This window comes from Chanodichthys erythropterus, chromosome 21 (assembly GCF_024489055.1).
Source record: "Chanodichthys erythropterus isolate Z2021 chromosome 21, ASM2448905v1, whole genome shotgun sequence".
Classification (NCBI taxonomy): domain Eukaryota; kingdom Metazoa; phylum Chordata; class Actinopteri; order Cypriniformes; family Xenocyprididae; genus Chanodichthys; species Chanodichthys erythropterus.
In genome coordinates this window covers 38,777,057-38,797,571 of record NC_090241.1, presented here as the reverse complement: position 1 = coordinate 38,797,571, position 20,515 = coordinate 38,777,057, and the positions used below count along the sequence as shown (strand labels likewise).

The following is a 20,515-nucleotide window of genomic DNA, read 5'->3' as shown; positions in this document are numbered from 1 at the left end:
GGCGTGACGTTGCTCTGGGCGATCAGCGAAGGCGTGACGTTGCTCTGGGCGATCAGCGAAGGCGTGACGTTGCTCTGGGCGATCAGCGAAGGCGTGACGTTGCTCTGGGCGATCAGCGAAGGCGTGACGTTGCTCTGGGCGATCAGCGAAGGCGTGACGTTGCTCTGGGCGATCAGCGAAGGCGTGACGTTGCTCTGGGCGATCAGCGAAGGCGTGACGTTGCTCTGGGCGATCAGCGAAGGCGTGACGTTGCTCTGGGCGATCAGCGAAGGCGTGACGTTGCTCTGGGCGATCAGCGAAGGCGTGACGTTGCTCTGGGCGATCAGCGAAGGCGTGACGTTGCTCTGGGCGATCAGCGAAGGCGTGACGTTGCTCTGGGCGATCAGCGGAGACGTAACTTGACTCTGGCAGATCAGCGGAGACGTGACGTGGCTCTGGGAGATCAAATGTGGCTTGACTTTGTGTTGTTGTTGTGACCACCATTTTATGAGTGTTCACTTTAGTGGCAGCCATTACATGATTCACCATAGTGTCACATTTCTCTGCGACACCCACAGTAAAAAGTGAACCAACTGTGAGCAGGGCAAAGTCCAGAAATTCCACAAACGATCCTCGGGGACCATTAGTGAGTAAATAGTCCTTCAGTGGTTCATTTAGTCCATATGCAAAAAAGTCAATCAGGGCACAGTCCGGTAAATCAGAAAGATGAGCAATATCTAGGAATCTCTGAATATGTGCCTCCAGGGTGCAGTTACCTTGACGAAGGCTTACAAGGTGCCTTACGGGATCCATGCTGGGACTGGACACGCTCACAGAAGCTGCTGGATCTGGGTTGGCGAAGTATTCTGTTACGAATGGAGACTCAGGCAGGAGATCCAAGTGCAGCATTTATTTACAAGTGAGAGTGGTCGTACAGGCAGGGTCAAAACAGGAACAAACAGGAACAGAGAGGAACAGGCCGGATCGTAGTCAGGGTACAGGCGGTAGATCAAAAGGCAGGCAGATATCACTCACAGAACGGTATACAAAACACAGGTCAGGACAGGCAGCAATGGATCAGCAGCGGGTAACAGGCAGGAACAAGAACAATAGACAGACCGGATATAAACGCTTGGAATTGTAACATGAGTTAGCAATACTTCGCGGTGAGGTGGTGTGTGTGGAAGTCCTTTATAGTCCAGGTAATGAGCTGCAGCTGGGTGTGGTGATCAGTGATTAGTGTGAAGTGTGTGCAGGTGAGTTGCAGAGAGGATGATGGGAGATGTAGTCCGGGAACAGTGACAGGAACAGACGTGATCGTGACAAGTATAGTCCAAAACCACAATTTGAACCAACTTGTAAACATGTTTTTTTCTGCTATAAACTTGGCCAATTTAACATGGGACTCTATGAGATTCTGCTCTCTTTTGGAGCCTGTCCCTAGCGGCCAGTCGATGAATCACAGTTTAAGTTACTTCCGTATTGGCTTCACAAGCTAAATTACAAACTATCCTGCTTCAAATATCCTTACCTGTTGTGTTCCTGCTCTGCTCACGTCTACCTGCAATAAAGACCTGTTTATCACTTACCTCATCTGTCCTCTTAAGAGGATTCTGTTTGTGACACTTATGTTAATCGTGTGCTAAAACACACAAAATAACATGTAATTTCAACATTTATTTTCCTTATACAGTCTGATGCAAAGCATGCTGGGAATTAGAAAATCTGCTGCAACTCAATTATGTTAAGTTCAGCTTACTACAATCAAATTTTGAGCTCACACAACTTTTTTTTTCTATATAGTACAATTAACTTTCATTATTATTTGAGTGAATCTCATTTCATTTAATTAATTTAACTATTTGGTTTTACAGTGCATGTATTTCAACTTCCAGTCTGCTTTAATTCGTTTGTTGAGGCAGATAATTAATTGTTAAGTAACAGAATTAAACTCTTGCGTTACTTCTGTTATGAAGGACAAATGGACTTGCAATGGTCTGTCATGTCTAGTGTAGACAGCTGTTGCGGCATGACGTGATAATGGTCATGTACTGTTTAAACACCGTGTAATAGCAGTCAGTAGTTCAGATTCTAGTGTGCTGATATGTTTATGTCCAGCCCAACTTACCCATCCTTCAAACACATTCTCTGACATTAAACTCACTGCATGTGCAACTGCCCAACAGACCTTTAGAGGGGATGTCAAAACCCATAACCATAATTAACACATTTACACTATTAGTTAATACTATATATTAAGGAATTAATACATGATGATACATTTAATTAATATCAAATCCTATTTTACTTCATCTATTAATCATACACTCTAAAAAATGCTGGGTTATTTTTTCAACCCAACCGCTGGGTAAGGACGCTGGGTTAATTCAACCCAATTTTGGGTTGAAGATTCTTCTTAATCTTAACCCAGCAGTGCTGGGTTGAGAACGCGGACTTGAAGGAGAGCATGCATGCACGTCACGTTAACAGCACTGAGGACTCCGGTAAGAGAAGCCGCCATTTTCTCCGTGTCTTCGGATGGAATCGAGTGAAAGACGGTTTATGGTAAGTAAAGATCAATAATTAAAGATATTCTTACTAATTTCTGTCCAAAAAGTATTTTGAGATGTATTTGAAGGCAAAAAAGTCAGAAAAGAACTTAGATGGAAATTTTCGCGGGTTTTTCCTTATGTCTCAACGGCCTCTTGTTGAATCATAGAGACGTTTTTAAATATAGTGGGTTCTTGTGTCATATTTACAAGTTTCTTGAAGTTTGTTAATGGGAGGTTATCAACAGATTCTCATTTTAATTCATTATTTTATTTATTTATCTTCGTGGTTAACCCGAATGTAATGACCTAGTATTCCTTAAGGAAATTAAACTGCAATATGTGATAAAGATTGGTTTAGTTTGATGGTGTTGAAGCGATAATTGTTAATATTTCAGATTTGTTGCGCTTTGTGTGTTCATGTGGCCCGCGCCAGTGTAGCAGTCGGTGTTCCCCCTGCTGACAGCACATGCGTCATGAAACACCATTTAAATGTCTTGCACTGTAGCATAATAAAATGATTCTGACAGTCCAGTTTTATTTCTGTAAATTGAATTAATCTTGAACTTGTTCATATTTTATGTATTAAGCATGAATTTAGTTTATTATGCCTGAATTTATTCAGTTGAATTGTGCCTGTCACACAAATTAGCTTATGTCCATGCTGATGTCCAAACTTGACACCGCATATCACTGCCTTTTTATTTTTTAGCTTTATTATCATCAGTGTTGGGGTAGTTACTTAAAAAATGTAATTAGTTACTAGTTACTTCTGTTGTAACGAGATTACTGTACTGTAATGAGATTACTTTACTAGTTACTGCATTTGAAAAGTAACTTCACTACTTATTACTTTACTTTTTCTTAATTTACCGTGTAGATACATGGACAAACATCATAGCCCTATCATCACCTTTCTGCATAGAGTTTATTGTATAAATTGAACCATATGAAAGAACACCCCGTCTGCACAAAGAAATATGCCTCACCGTAAACAACAGAAATAAAGAAGGCTATGGTGGGGTCATTTTAAAATGGTGTCAACACACAAGTTTCAAAACACAGGCTTTGAATCGTTAATTCAAAAGTGAAAATATAATGCTCACAGTCGCACGGGCATTCATAACAGCACCGCGCCAGGACACGCACGTACGGTTATGAATGCATTTTAATGATGGGTTCATTAATGATGAGTTTATTATTATTCTAATAAAAAACCCAACAACAAAACAATACAATCAATGACAAACTCGCTTAAATAGGCGCTAAAGGTGAGGCGAAATGGGCAAAGTTAGGTGCGACTCTCGTTCAGCCCACTTTGAATTGAGCAGGCGCGTTCAGTTCTGTAACTGAATGGTCACATGCAAAATAAATAAATAAAATATTAAGTTTTGTTGCCAAATTTTGATTTTTTTATTTTAATATTATTTAGTCTATTTGTTTGATTTGTAGTGATTTAATTATAATTTAATTAATTGCTTGTCTTCAACTTGCAATTCCCTTGCGAACCCCCGTTTGGGAAACCCTGTTTTTTTAGAACATTATTTACATTCATTCCTTGGCGACGCGTCATGCAGCAAAGCTACAGGTATCGCGTTTATTTTGTTTTTCCTTTTTTATTTAAAATATTCACAAACTTTTTAACTAGGCTATATCATGAATTATATGATATTTTCCGATTGTCATATGTGAAAGTGAATGTGTTTTGTTTAACCTGTTAACTGTCACGGGCCCACCGGTGGGCCCACAGCCATTACATATTTAAAACAGTAATATTCTATACTAAACCTAAACTAATCTTGACAAACTATATATCATTTGAACGCTTTGAATCTCTAGTTTACATATTTGGTGACTGCTTTTCAAAATAAATTACAGAGGAGCAGTAATTTATCAATTTGCAACAAGCATATTTTCATACTCATAAGGCATGTTCAGACCTTTATTTTGAAATAGCGATGAACATGAAAAATCATTAAAGATTGGTTGAAACATGTTTGTTTTTATGCCAAGATTTCAAAAGATAACATCCATTCAATTTTTTGAGGAAAAAAAGGTCTGAAAATGTTTTTAATAGGAAAAAAAATACATTTATGATTGTGGCGGTGATCTATAACCCACATACATGTTATTTTTATGTTTATTAGAGGCTGAATTCATATCAATTTTCTGCCAAACTTCCCATACTACTTCTACATAGGATGTCTACTTCATAAATTGTATGAAAATAATGGAAATATATGGTTCAGATCACTCAAACCATATATGGAAATGGAGGTGCCTTTATATGGTCAGTAATGGAGCTTGGTTGTCATCTAGTGAAAAAGTGTGGTACTGCGCCCAAACAAAATCTTACTGAAAGCTCATTTTTTGAGATATCAATCTGAAATTTGGAACACAACTTGTTCAGATTTTTGGCTTTGATTTCCTTGCAGTTTTAGAGTAAAACTTGTTTTGTAAAATATATATTTTATATAAAATATAAAATATTATATTTTTACATTTTACATTTTCATAAACTTAAACTTCTATAACTTTTTTTCTGTTTCACTTACATAACTTATTTCACGTCTACAATAATCTGCCAAATTTCATCTTTAAAACAAGACCAGCCTTATGTCCATACTCCAAAGTATTCTTGAACTACAACCATTTAAGTTTGGATAGTGCATTTTCTTGTCTAAAAAAAAAAGTGGGAAAGTTTATGAAAATGTAAAATGTAAAAATATAATATTTTATATTTTATATAAAATATATATTTTACAAAACAAGTTTTACTCTAAAACTGCAAGGAGATCAAAGCCAAAAATCTGAACAAGGGTGACAGTTAACAGGTAAACACCTTTATAATGATCATGTTAGTTGATAATACAGAGGATCTGTCGGATTTACATTACATAAATTCATCAATTTGTCCCGAAATAAACGTAAGTGGCTGGTGAACTGGGATAAGTAAACTTTGTTTCATATTGTATCTGATATGAATAAACAATTTCGTCAAATTAAAATTTAAAAGATTATCGCAGCTTCAATATGAGTGTATGGAATCTGCATTTAACAAACTATGTCTTTTTTATATATAGCCCAGTCCTCATTCAAACATTTGAAACCTCAAATAAACATGTGGGTGAAAACTTAGTTGTAAAATATAAAAAGAGCGCGTCAATCTCTGGCTCAGCGCCAGCAGCGGGTTTGAATTTAGCGTATTGAACGTTCTCATCACACCGGTGTTATCGCACACGTTAAAAAAGTTAAAATCGATCCGGTGAAAGGGGAAAAATTGAAACTGAGGGGGCACAAATCAGATCTGAGCGGGCAATATGCCCTCTTTTTTGCCCCCTCGTGGCGCCGGGCCTGCCGAAACCCCCGTCTCCGTCTCCGTCTCCATTTCCCGCACCAGCAGCTACGTCAAATCGATCTCTATGGCAACGGCACACATACAGGCACAAGCATGCACGCACCAAAGAGACAGAACATTACACACACGCAAACACGGCTTGGGTAACGAAGGAAAGCGTGTTCCCATAGTGTAGTAAAGTAGTGTAGTTACCAATATTATTAGTGTAATGTGTTACTTTACTTCGTTACCCAAAAAAGTAATATCGTTATTGTAATTCGTTACTTTGTAACTCGTTACCCCCAACACTGATTATCATTGCTACATTTGATTCTGTTCTCTTCAGAATCTGTGTTCACCTTTACACAAGCACAACTGGATGTACAGGAACCCAAAAGGTTAAAAAAGTATGTCTTCTTTCCCCAAAACCTGAAGGTGGTGGGTTTATGTTTTCTTTTCTTTTCTTCTTTTTTTTTTTACACTGAAAAAAATGTTATGTTGAATTTACTTAATTTTATTACGTCAAGGGGTTGCACGAAATAAATTTATCTAAATCCAGATATATTTTTTAAGTTGACTGAACTTATATTTTATAAGTTGAGTTTACTTATATTTTATAAATTGGTTGTACTTATATTTTATACATTGAGTTTATTAATCTCTTTCAATAATTTCAGATTAAATTATATTCATAATTTTAGCTAAACTATTTTGAGTAGAATTTACTCAAATTAATTGTGCAACCAGAGCAATTTAATCGTTTAATTTCTACATATTAAAATTAATTTTAATCCGATATTTTTTTTATCTATTGTATCTTTCATTAATATTCAGACAAATAAAGCAAACCCAATATTTTCAACTCTAACTTTATTTTTCTGATCCAAGAGATATTTTGCTCTCTCAAACAAGAATGCCAGTAATGTAACTCAAGTCACCATTTCTCAAATTGCTTTCTTATAACAAAATGCACTAGTATCCATTAACATAAAATACATTGTACCATTCGTAACAAAAACAAATGAACCAGATTAGCTGGAAGGCAGCAAACACTGAGTAACTTGTGTGAGATTACATTAAACTGCAAACTTACATCGAGTCAATATTCCAAAACATCCTTAGTACAGCTTTAAATGTTCACAATAGTGGCTGTATACATATATATATATACATACACACAGGAGAACTTTGGAGGAAAGCCTTTTACCACCCATTTGCAAGAGCACAACATATACAAATAACAAAATACACCAGTACTATACAGAACAAAAAAATACTATAGTACAAGAACTGTCCACAGCTGCAACACAGTGCACACTGAGGACCTGATGCTGAAATTACAAAAAACTGCAAACAGTTACATTCAAAAAAAATACTGTAATAGGAAAAAAAGAATGTAATAAAACAGATTTTATGCTTGGCTGAGGTGAAAAAGTTGGTGTATCAATATGGAAACAGACTCACTGAATAAAATGAAACGTGACTTAAATGTCCACTGAAGCTTAAGCTCCTCTGAGAATAATAAAAATAGTGGCAAATGAAAACATCACATCTGTGTGGAGCAATGAGGAGGGCTGTAACATTCTTAAATGAAACTAACAAGAAATGTCATAATTCCATGTTTTCCACATGGTTCTCTATCGTTTGAACTTTGACTGGAGCTCTTTTAATGACGTCATCTCATTGTGTCCTCTTCTTATGCAATGCCTCAATGGCGCAGATGTCACCAACTGTTTATCTCAAAGCGCTTAACTTCTAATATTCATATGGCGTTAATGGATGGATGGATACATTTGTGCTGAGTGTGGATAGAAACCTGGCTTATTTCCAGGATTGCAATTTTTATTTCAGGTGAATATTCTACAAAATCCAATGACAACTTTAAATGTTCACACCAGTGGCTATGTATTACAGTCCACCACTCACTTTGTTTTCAGTTTGAAACATCTTCTAGGGCTGCATTTTACATCATACTAAATGTTTTCTATCGCCTCCCAAACCAGATTTAAAAAATGCAGCTTAGTGGCGTTCACAAGAGCGGCTGAAGAAATCCTACAGTCCAGCAATGATTTTGTTCTTTAGTCCAAGGACTTTGGGGGAAAGCCTTTCTCCATCCATTTTCAAGAGCACTTTTTGAATGAATTCATAGGAGTATTTCAGCTCTTTGGGGTAAGCCATGTTCAATACATAGATGACTCCCAGCATCATTGCACATGCTTGGGCTACAGATCCAATGTTGTCCAGAATGATTTCTCCTTCAACATAAATGCCAATGTCATCATGTGCTCCAATTTCTCCACCCTCCTTGTTGATGACATATACGCCCATGGTGGAATTCTGCAGGTCTCTCTGGATGTCATCTCCTTCGATGTCCTGTATATTTGTAGAATATAAGAAAAACATGAATTTATGTAATAGATTTTAATGACCTGAAAATTCTAAATTTCTTTATATTTACAATATATAATTACACTGGTCAGTAAAACTATTGAAAATATTTTTGTCAGTTAAATAAAGGTTCATGTGAATTAACAAACCACAGATTTTTGTTTTTATGGCATTGTGAAAAATATCCAAACTTTTCTGCAAATGGAGCAGAGACACAGAAGTCAGAATGGATTGAGAGATGGACTAACACATTGTTGGTTTTGGTCTTTTAATTGAACAATAAGAAAAATGATGAATAAAGCCTGCCTTATTGTTTCAAGAACCAAACTGACGGTTTAAAATGTTTTAGCCAATTACTGAAAATCTCCAGTCCAGACACAGACAAATGTACATCATCCTGTGACAACATCCATGTTGTTTTACTCTGCAGGATTTCATTTCCTCAACAAAGTTTGTCAGAGTCTGTTAATAATTATTGGATGTCAGAGTTCTTGAATGCACCAGGGTGTGTTTAGAAAATGGTACCTGCTTTGAAAACTGCAGCAAATTGTTGATTTTTATACAAATATTCTCAACCTTATGGCTACTTATATGGTTAAAATTAATTTTCTAAAATTGATGCTTTGGAAAATGGTCAGTGGTAATGTTAAAGGAGAACTCCGGTCAATTTTAACATTGAGCTCATTTTTTTGTAAATTTGGAGTGCTGTCAGTACAGAGAACAACGACAAAAATCGGTGTTGCCTACACCGTGTTATCCTCTTTTTAAAATTTGCACCCTGTTGACTTCAATGGGGCAAGTTTTAAACCTGCTTTTAGCCTCTTAACATCCTTGATGTGTCATTACAAATGCCCAGCATTGTGAGGGATTCCTTTAGAGTGAACACTGGTGAATCTGACTGCAGCAGATGTGAAAGATATGAATAAAAGTGATGTTAATTCAGCCAGCGCACATACCTGTATTTATTTCCTGTTTTCGGTCGAAGTCCACAGTAGTCGATTGTCGAGATCACGTGCGTGATCATAGGTAACTAAACCTATGCGCTTGAACTCGACAATCGACTGTGGACCAAAAAACAGGTTCTCTGTACTGACAGCACTCCAAATTGACAAAAAAATGAGCTCAATGTTAAAATTGACCAGAGTTCTCCTTTAATGCATTTGTCATCAATGGGCTAAAACATAAAAACACCAGTATGATCCTCTGTAGTGACATGTTTTAGTGGCTAGAGCATTTTTCAAGTTTTGCATTAGTTGATTTAAATAAACAGCAGGCTTCCACACTATAATAGCTCTAGACCCCAAAACACGACAGCATGTAGACTGTGATAGGACTACAGCTGCCATAGTTTTGGTGTCAACACACTGATTTTGTTATGCATCGGGTTTGTTTTTGTTTTTGTTGAGTGCCCCTTTAAATTCATTTTCTTCTAACTAGTGGGTTAGTGACATTAGGATTTTAAAACATTTTATAATACAAGACAGTACATCTGACTGATAAATGCAATTACAATGACTTGCCTTATACTCCCGAATGAGATGTCCATCATCCTCACCAAGGTAGATGCAAAGTGCCTTGAGGACTGCTGCCCTTTTAAGATTGATGTCACTTGTAGCCTGTGTAAAAGGATTACAACTATAAAAATACAATAAATAATAAAAAATGTCTTGAAACTGTAGAATATTTCAAACCTGTGGTAACCTCAAAAATATATACACAATGACTTCATTATACATTCTGTAAATGGACTGCCTTCTTTAGCTAAAGAATGTTAGTGTATTGTGACTTAATTTTCATAAAATATCAGGTCTTAATGTGTAGGGTGATAGGGTGACAGTTCAGTCTGCAGGGTAGGTGCAAATGTACCAAAAGGTCTCCGTTTTAAAACAAAAATGTAGTAGTGTGGATGTAGCCTTAGGAACCTTGCCCCTTACAAATAATCAAGGCTGGCACTAGACAGGTACATTTCAGGTTTCTCCACAGTGTATATGATATTTTCTACTAAAATGTAAAAACATGTTTACCTCTTGCAAGATCGCCAGATGTCTGGCTAGTTTTTGGCCAGAAACACCTCCCTTTTTGTTGAAAATAGATGTCAGCTGGGGTAAATGGCTGTCCAACTGAGCCATGAAGGTTGTTTCAAGTGGGACAGTTGTTATGCGCTGGAATTCAGCATTTATCTATTACACACACAAAAAAAAAACAACAACAGAAGACAAAGAGCACGGTGATCAGCCATCGGTGTAATGATATTTTGTAGCTATTAAATAGATATATTCTAATTTTCTTATATTAGGTGTACAGTGTGTTCTAGCCAGAGGTATTGCTATCAATCAAGGGTAATGGCAAGAAATCAAAACTGGACCAGCAGCCTGCATCCTTATTTAAACCTTGCTAATATTTTTTATATTTACAATGGGTCAAAGTGCAATGTAAAAACCCAGGGAGCAAGCATGTGCTTACCTCATCAATGTGAAAAAGTGCAGGCCACCTGGCTTTAAACTCTCCGGCAGCTGGATTTTCCTGCACTACCTCTTTTCTTCTGTAGGAGAATGTTTTTGACATCTTTTTACACATGATGCACTGTTTCTTTGTCTGACATCATTCAACATTTCAAGTCTGACATTTTCTAAGCTTTCATCCGTTTCGCCAGCAGGGTGTGAAGGACAAAAGTTGACTTCAGCTTTTTAGGCTTCTTTACATTTTTGGCTGGGAGGCAGTCATCACTACGTTTGTTTTTCAAAGCATTTACAGTCACTTCTGGAAAGCCAATAGTTCGCATCTTTGTTCTGTAATTAGCCATTTTATATTTTAGGCTAATCATCCAGCCATAGTAACCAGTGGCAGATGGTTCCTTCAAACAGGGAAATTTTTTGATGAGTGCCTCTGCTACATCATCTATTTGGTAATTTTGTGGGTACGCTGTATACTGGAAGATCTCCTCGAATAGCTTCTCTAAGATGTCAGACTTTAACCCTGGAGTAATCTTCAGTTGAGTGCCAGTTTCTCTGAAGCTGTCATTTCCACGTTGAAGCTGCACCTCTACATTGTATGGAAAGTGAGGAATGGGGAATTCACGTGGCCATGCACGTGATCTCAATTCATTGTCTGAATGTGGCAGAATGATGGTGTCATCCGAGTCTGTTGTGGGCAATGAGGCCTCTGAGGAAATGGGAGATGTTTGGTTGCTCACTGGTGCTCCAGATGATCCAGAAGTGCTGGGAGCATTCTGCATTACAGAAGATGGACTCAAACCCACATCATTTAGGGGGTTAGAGTTAGGGTTGCCATGTACACCAACTTGATTGTACTTCTGTCCTTTATGTCGTGTACTGATGTAACATTCATGAAATCATTGAAGTCAGGATCCATGAATTGAATACGAAAGTCTGTTTCAATTCCAAATGCTTGGCAAATTGTATTGTGGAACTCTGCCAAAGTTTCTGGCATTCCTGAATGGAGATCAAGTCTTCTATAGTCATCGTCGCCCACAATGACTCTCAACTTCAGATGCTGTGCCATTCTTCAATCTAATTGTTAAAGACAAAAAAAAAAAAAAGGTAAATCAGCATTTCGTACTATTGTTACTTAGGTATAACTTTTTATGAACCGAACCAGAGCAGGAACATACCACCATACAATTCCAATCTGTAATGTTATTCTGCACTTGAAAACACAATTAATTTTTACCGTTACTTTCTTTGCGTGGAATGAAGAACACATATTTTTTCTTTGTTTGTGGTTGTGTGGTAGTTCTTCCTTTGAACATGATATATTTAAACTGACAGATTTGAAAACTAATTTGTATTATTTTAGTCAAAAATGTTTTCCTTAACATGTACATTTATATAATGGCAACATGAGGGTAGTTTAGTACAGGGAGATGTCAGATGATTGGATTGGATTTCCCTAAGAAAATTCTTTCTATCATTACTAAAAACAAAATTATTCCTCCTGTAAGAAATGTTAGGCTGCCCTCTTGTTACCATATTTAGTGTATTAGTGTATTAACTCATGCAGCGTATGAACACAACACGAACTACCATAATCCAACCTTGCATCTGTATGAATCGTTTAAGTGTCACCATTCGCCGGCCTCCAATCCTGTAATCTGCCAAGGGGTACTGGTCCAACAAGGCACCGAGTTGAATGAGGGAGACTTCTGAAGTGGGACATAACTCAAATGCCCTAAAATGCTCCCTATACCATGCATCAAGCTTTTTAACAATAAAGCTCAAGCTTTTCTCCACTACAACCATCTGGATAACCTCTGCAAACTCTGGTAAGCCACCTACAGAGCCATGAACAACAACCATACCTTCTCTGTAGTTAACTCCATTAACAGATGCATTCTTTGTGAGTTGAATGTGAGTAATATCAGGGTATTCCAACTGCAGAACCTTCTGCACATCCTGATGCAAAATGTCAACAGAGACAGTTGAGACAGCTGAGACAGTCAAGCTAGAAGTTTCGGTTGTGGTTGACGCCAAGTTATAAGCAATCATGAACTGATGCTTCACCGCCATGGACAAGAGTACGTTTTTAAAGCAGCGTGTGTGACGAACCACCTGCTTAAAAAAACTGTGTTTCGCCTCAAACCTCATTGTCCACAACCCAACTAGTGGACCAAAAATCTGATCATCTGTGGATAATGTTCCACAAAATGATGTTTCGGCAACAGGTTTAGACCAGGAAAAACCTCTTGTAACCTAGCTCTATGGTCACAAATCTTGGCTTCAAGGAAAGCAATGGATTGTGTTGTGTGCACTGGTGCAACAACTAGCTCAACGATATCTTTAAGGTCCAAAATGACCTGCCAGGCAGGTTCATCTGGGGGCACCAAATGTCCAATCAAAAGCGGAAGCAATCGCAAAAGACTCCAATTTTCATGTGCATTTCCTCCAATGCTTTTCTTCAGCATGAATGTCCTGGGAATAGCAGGAGGACGATTACTTTTGTCTGTCCACTTGTAAGGAAATTTCTGAATGGACTCATTGAGTTTGTCAAGTGTGAAATACTTTTTGAAATTAACGAGTTGAGGCAGTGTGCCAACTCAACTGGTAATATGCCTTCAAAGATGTCATGTGCAACATCTGGAGGGTAGCCTGTGCAGACATTAAAATGAGAAAGATAAGAAGAGAAAACACACTTCCTTTTAACACCGTAACAAGGTTGTGCATTGTCCTGTGCTGATCTAACATGCATTTCATGCATCTCTTTGCTTCGGAGAGTAAATGTCCCTGAACTGACTTCGGTCTCCTGAATTTCCGACTTTTTTGCCACACAAAAGCGGCAAATGTATTCACCTGCAAAACTTTCAATAAATCCAGCAATTCCATGTGCCCCCAAATTGTCTGCTACAACACACTGTATTGTGCCTTTAACAAAATCTCCAAGCTGAGCAATAAAAATACCTTGACTTTCCAAAATGGCAAGATCCCTCAACAACGGCTCTAGTACCTTTTCATAGCCATATTTCCTCACATCATCAGATCTGCAGAGTAATGCCAAATAAATTGAAGACAACGAAGAATGACAACCTGGTGGTAAATTGCTGAGAGTCCAGTAAACGCCACAGATCTTGTGCTTTTTACGAGATGTGCCAAGTGGATTACAAATTTCGAAATCATCCACATAAAAATTCAACAACACTCGCAGCTCACCTTCTGACAAAAAATGGTTATCCTTGAAAAACTGACCATCTCGAAAAGACTCGTATTTCACTTCTCCTCTGCCCTCTGATATGAGGTGATTATCTAATGCTTTGTTAAGAATGTGACCATTAGTAAAAAGCTGCTGTAAAAACTTTAATAGTGGAACATACTGCAGCGTTCTTTTATCTTTGTCATCCAAGATATATTCTATGGGTTCCACAACTTGAAAATTGTCTCTGTAGTATTTTTTGCGCTTAAAGGATGTTGACAAAGGACAACCTTTGCCAATTGACTTACAGACCGGATTAGATGTACACAGGGCCGATGCAAGTTTGTCAATGACTGACTGGTCAATTTGCAGGTTGTAACTATTCAGTGTGTCATGTATCACATTTCTTGTACTACACAAAGATGCTGTGCTCAACAAATATTGAAATTCTTCCAGCAATTCATCAATTGCAGCACTTGGCACATGAAAAATATTTTCCAGCTTTAATAACACTGCAGCAATTTTTTGTTCTATTATCTCTGGCTGATCCTTTGACTTATCTAAATCAATGTCATCAGACTGACTTTCATTACAGAATTCTTCACTGTCTGAAACACCAGGCTCTTCAGTTTCAGCTACACTAGTTCCCTGGACTACACCATGCTTAAAATCTCTCAACGTATGCAAGCTGTGCTTCCGACTTTTATGCGACTTGAAGGTGCTGTATACATTGGATGTGTATTCACAGCCTTTAAACATACATGTGACTGTCTCATTGTTTTTCAGATGATGGCCTATGTGCACAAAATAATCATGTTCTGTTCCAAGTTCACTACAGCCACATAAATGACAGGAAAATGAAGTAAATATGTCAGAGTGCTTTAAGGTATTTTCGTGATTCCTTGACAAATGTGACAAAAGTGAATTCCAAGTTGTAAATACGCATGGACAATTAGGGTATATACACTTAATATGATGGCCACGCCCAAAATGACTATGTTTTAGTCTGTAATGTTTAAGAATTTCTGATCGCCTAGACACTTCCGCACCACAGTCTTTACACTGCCACATAAACTAGACAAACCACAAAGAGAGAAAAGGGGACAAAAATCAAATATTAGTGATGGTGTCGTAACAGTCACATCCGGGGCATGGTGATCCGCTTCAACTTTGATTACATAAAGCTATGCTCTGTAAAGACAACTAAATGTATAGTTTATTGTGACTTAGTTTGGGCCACAGAATCTCATATTATGCAAACAGAAGCTTTACTCAACAGATTAAGGGCGTACTCGCACTCAGCACGGAACTCGCACATAAACTCCACTGTGCCGTGCGAGAGAGAGCGCTTCTCAAAAGAGTGCAGTGTTTCCTAGACAAGGAAAGCATAACCGTGGGGGACAATCGTGCTTGGGCACGGTACAAGGCAACCGGGCCTAGTGTGAGTACGCCCTAAGAGTAACAGTGTATCAGTGGCAGATTTACTTTGCACTGCTGTTAGTAATTACTGTTATAGAAAGAACAAATACACACAAGCACACCTAGCAGGAAGCTAGACATGAAGAAAATTACTGTGTACTGGTACTTTTATAGCAGCACTTCTCTATGAATTATATGATAAAGTACCAGCGTTGAGATGCCCCCCATAAATAAAGAACAAAATGTATACCACACAGTTACAGCACATTTTTAGCTTTCTCCGTAGCAGCACTGCTGTGATCAGTATAGCTGTTAAGATGCATGTTTAATGCACTTACCAAAACAATATGAGCTCCCCAAAGAATTATGTTTTGGTCCACATCACACCAAGACAATCAGATATGAGAATAACCTGCAATAGAAATAAAAATGAGCAGGGATTAAAAAGATAAATTGTAAGCATGTTGAGGAAAAAAGTAATTGTCCAATAATCACAAACTTGTGTCAGCACAAAACATGTTAAAGCCCACGACTCAAATCAGATCACTACAAACTAATTTGTGTCCAAGTCCAAATTTTAATAATACCTTATTACTATAAAAAATATCCAACAAATGGCAGATTAAGAGGGTGGAAGTGGACAGACAGACATGGACTTCATTTTCAGGAAAGATTATTTTAATTATCAACTTATTTATTCACAGCAGGACTATTTTCTTGCAAGTGTGTTATTCCTCTTATAAATTACTTAAGAGCATTTAGAAATTACATCAGAAAATAATGCATTCAAAGCTTTAGATGCTCTAAGCATACAGACAGGAAATTATATGAAACAAGAGGGGTATATTGAAGTTTCTGGAAATTGTGTGAATTAAGTACAAAACAGATTTGGTTTCTTAAATTAACTACCATTGTTTGTACAACAATGCATGAAATATAAACACCTGTACAATGTTTTAGAATAAATAATTGTGTAAGGTTATTTACATTGTGTCAGATCATATTATATGGCGATTTTTTTATAAACTGTTTGTGAAATCAGAAACAGAAAAATCTCTTCACAATGCAGTCCACAAGCCTACAACTACTAAGTACATTGTGAGATATTATAACTGAGTCAACAAGTCAAGACCCCTGCCAGCTCTTAGTTTTGTAAAATTAATTAAAATTAATTATTTTTTCTGTCTTCATGCCATATCACTAACTATTAGTATTTGTATTTTTCATGTTCCACTTCTATACTAAAAGTATTAGTTTAAAATTGGGAGCAATAAATGCAGTGCCAACATAATTGGTCTTTGTGTTTAGAGCAGAAACAAAGTTGAACAACATCAACCTGCTAGCTAAACCCACATTCTCATCCCTGTCGTCTTCTGCCTACCACTTCAGGTTAACTGGTCTTTCACTGGACTATCGGCTGTGGTCATACTAGCTGGTCCTCTCGTGTCATCTGCAAATCTCCTGCTATTTAGTTATGAAACATTTGCATGCTTCTACTACATGTACTTTCAGCCCCACCTTTACGTTTTAAGCTCTGATAAGGCGCGTCGGATACCGTCCACGAGGACTGCTACCCATGCCGCTACCACGAAAGAGAAGCTTGTTTTTTTTTCCTACCCGCATTCCGCGAAGACCTGCCTCTGATTGGCTAGTGTTCGTTGCATTCGTTGGATAGGTTTGCTCAAGTGGAGTGACAGGCCTTGAAAAATGTCACGGTCGGTCGCAGCCAGTCAGCGGCAGAGTAGGGGCGGGTCTACGGGTGTGAAAAAAATACAAACGTTTAAAGAAACGGTAAATTCAGGCACCCAACGTTACCTAGGCCTGCCATTATGATTATGTAGAAACATAAATTCTTGCACATTAACCACCTTTTACCAACATGATTTCACAGGTGTATTTTGTCCTAATGTTAACACATTGACAAGATTAGAAAACATGCTTACAGCCAGTCAGGAATAACGTTAATGTAATGTTAGGCTTGGCCAGTCTAACGTAACGTACAAGCCTAGACAGCAAGGAAGGTGCAGCTACAATTAACGTTAACATTCGTAAAACTGTTTTGCTTTTATTCAGCTTCCACAAACTAATAAATAAGTCAAGACAAACACTGAATTCACCAAGCATTTAACACTTAAGCTAAGTTAACTTACTAACCATACACAACTCACGTGGTTATAGTCGCTGAAACCTTATCTAATGTAATTTATATAAAAAAAAAAAACACACAAACTAAGCATTAGCTAAACCTTTTTTTCTATAAAATGTTTTAAAGTGTAAACAGAACCCTGTTTAAGTAACAACTATAACACACCAATGATTATATATTGCTTACTTACCGAAAATGCAGAGCTGGATGCAGCATTCAAACGAGTGAAATCACGTTTAATCCCCCGCCTTGGCGCCTTCAGAAAAAAATGTGTCTGCACATGCGCAGACCCGGACAGTATATGGAAATTAATTGAAACGTATTTTTTTCTAATTACTTTTAATTGAATGAAATTAACTCGTTTTAAACAAGGGCAGTGAATTTGAAAATTAGTTACAGCTACAATTAACGTTAACATTAGTAAAACTGTTTTGCTTTTATATTCGGCTTCCACAAACTAATACATAAGTCAAGACAAACACTGAATTCACCAAGCATTTAACACTTAAGCTAAGTTAACTTACTAACTTTACACAACTCAAGTGGTTAAGCTAGTCGCTGAAACCTTATCTAATGTAATTTATATAAAAAACACACAAACTTAGCATTAGCTAAACACATTTTTTTTCTATAAAATGTTTTAAAGTGTAAACAGAACCCTGTTTAAATAACAACTATAACACACCGATGATTATATATTGCTTACCTACCGAAAATGCAGAGCTGGATGCTGCATTCAAACGAGTGCAATCACGTTTAATCCCCCGCCTTGGCGCCTTCAGAAAAAAATGTGTCTGCACATGCGCAGACCGGACAGTATATGGAAATTAAATGAAACGTATTTTTTTCTAATTACTTTTAATTGAATGAAATTAACTTCTTTTAAACAAGGGCAGTGAATTTGAAAATTAGTAATAAAAAATAAGTAGGGTTAAATAACACATTAAAATCAGTGAAATTAACCAGATAAAAACATGTAACATTTACAAGGGGTCAGAATCATTTTTTTCAGTGTAGAAGCAAGATTTTCCCATCTGTCAATATAATCTTTATTCCTTTTCCAGTTTAAAACATATTACTGATTTCAATGTCATGTTTATTAAAGCTTTGGTTAGTACAGATAAGCCTCTACTACAGGCCAGTTTGAACCACAATGAGGTCAGGGGTGATTTTAATGGCAAGTTTTATAAGAAAAATAATTTTCAGAGATTGATTTGAGTAGGTATAAGAGTTCACCCAAAGTAAAAATTAAGGGGAAAATAAAACTCAAACTCCAAAAACAAAGGCTTCATAATGGAGTCATTTATTGCATAAAACACATTTGCATTCATTCGAGTGGGGGTTCAATCTTCAACTGGCTGGCGGCAGCAGCCACTGACAGGTCACATGACCCAGTCTTGATTCTGGCAGGTATGTCAGCGGTGGCTGGCAGAGTGTAACGCGTTCCTTATTTCTATCGTTGCATGGAAATACATAATTGTATTATTATTAATATAATCTTATGACTCTATTCTTTTGTATAATTCACGTTTTAGATGGGTTTATCTCAATTAAAGCAGTAAAATGACCGTGATCTCAACTGGTGGAAAATGACGCTCAGCCCAGCCAGCCACTGCTGAGACGCGAGTATAACGCGCTCTCTAATCACTCTCGCTGCATGGAAATACATAATTTTATTTTTATTAATATAATATTATGACTCTATTCTTTTGTATGGTGGACGTTTTAGATGGGTTTATCTCAATTAAAGCAGTAAAATGACCGTGATCTCAACTGGTGGAAAATGACGCATAGCCCAGCCAGCCACTGCTGAGACGCGAGTATAACTCGCTCTCTAATCAGTCTCGCTGCATGGAAATACATAATTTTATTATTATTAATATCATATTATGACTCTATTCTTTTGTATGGTAGACGTTTTAGATGGGTTTATCTCAATTAAAGCAGTAAAATGACCGTGATCTCAACTGGTGGAAAATGACACTCAGCCCAGCCAGCCACTGCTGAGACGCGAGTATAACGCGCTCTCTAATCACTCTCGCTGCATGAAAATACATAATTTTATTATTATTAATATCATATTATGACTATATTGTTTTGTATGGTGGACGTTTTAGATGGGTTTATCTCAATTAAAGCAGTAAAATGACCGTGATCGCAACTGGTGGAAAATGACGCTCAGCCCAGCCAGCCACTGCTGAGACGCGAGTATAACGGATTCTCTAATCACTTTCCCTGCATGAAAATACATAATTTTATTATTATTAATATAATATTATGACTCTATTCTTTTGTATAATACACGTTTTAGATGGGTTTTTCTCAATTAAAGCAGTGAAATGACCGTGATCTCAACTGGTGGAAAATGACGCTCAGCCCAGCCAGCCACTGCTGAGACGCGAGTATAATGCGTTCTCTAATCACTTTCGCTGCATGGAAATACATAATTTTATTTTTATTAATATAATATTATGACTCTATTCTTTTGTATGGTGGACGTTTTAGATGGGTTTATCTCAATTAAAGCAGTAAAATGACCGTGATCTCAACTGGTGGAAAATGACGCATAGCCCAGCCAGCCACTGCTGAGACGCGAGTATAACGCGTTCTCTAATCAGTCTCGCTGCATGAAAATACATAATTTTATTTTTATTAATATCATATTATGACTCTATTCTTTTGTATGGTGGACGTTTTAGATGGGTTTATCTCAATTAAAGCAGTCAAATGACCGTGATCTCAACTGGTGGAAAATGACGCTCAGCGCAGCCAGCCACTGCTGAGACGCGAGTATAACGCGCTCTCTAATCACTCTCGCTGCATGAAAATACAATTTTATTATTATTAATACAGCTAATCTTATGACTATATTCTGTTGTATGGTTGGCGTTTCAGATGGGTTTACCTCAAATATATATACAATCTACTTAATGCTTTCTGTCCTCTGATTGACAGTACATAGCCTACATATGAAGTAGGCCAATGTGTAAGGCAAAAATGTACTGTACTGAAGCAACTTGATTATTCATATTTCTACACAATTTTTAATGCTAA

At 37.3% G+C, this 20,515-nt stretch overlaps 1 protein-coding gene and 1 long non-coding RNA gene across 3 annotated transcripts; both read right to left on the bottom strand.

Annotated features, from left to right (window-relative positions):
- Positions 1 to 7,901: 7,901 nt before the first annotated feature.
- LOC137010575 (uncharacterized) lies at positions 7,902 to 10,818 on the bottom strand. The gene is made up of 4 exons (XM_067372645.1): positions 10,717 to 10,818; positions 10,278 to 10,433; positions 9,774 to 9,869; positions 7,902 to 8,238 (listed from the first exon to the last, which is right to left on the bottom strand). Exons 1-4 carry the CDS (start codon positions 10,816 to 10,818, stop codon positions 7,918 to 7,920), a joined length of 675 nt encoding a protein of 224 aa, XP_067228746.1. The 3' UTR covers positions 7,902 to 7,917.
- A 712-nt stretch (positions 10,819 to 11,530) lies between these two features.
- Positions 11,531 to 17,747, bottom strand: LOC137010600 (uncharacterized). 2 transcript variants are annotated; one of them, XR_010893380.1, is made up of 4 exons: positions 17,652 to 17,747; positions 16,933 to 17,068; positions 15,654 to 15,727; positions 11,531 to 11,783 (listed from the first exon to the last, which is right to left on the bottom strand). It is a non-coding gene; the product is annotated as an uncharacterized lncRNA (long non-coding RNA). The 2 variants fall into 2 exon arrangements; XR_010893381.1 differs by lacking the exons at positions 16,933 to 17,068; positions 17,652 to 17,747 and adding an exon at positions 16,834 to 16,883.
- Between the last annotated feature and the right edge of the window lie 2,768 nt (positions 17,748 to 20,515).

Coding starts and splice junctions, on each gene's coding strand:
- LOC137010575 (XM_067372645.1), bottom strand. CDS start 10,818: ATGTCAAAAACATTCTCCTACAGAAGAAAAGAGGTAGTGCAGGAAAAT. Junction 10,434..10,716: donor CACTTTTTCACATTGATGAG/GTAAGCACATGC, acceptor TGTGTGTAATAG/ATAAATGCTGAATTCCAGCG. Junction 8,239..9,773: donor ATCTCATTCGGGAGTATAAG/GCAAGTCATTGT, acceptor ACAAATATACAG/GACATCGAAGGAGATGACAT.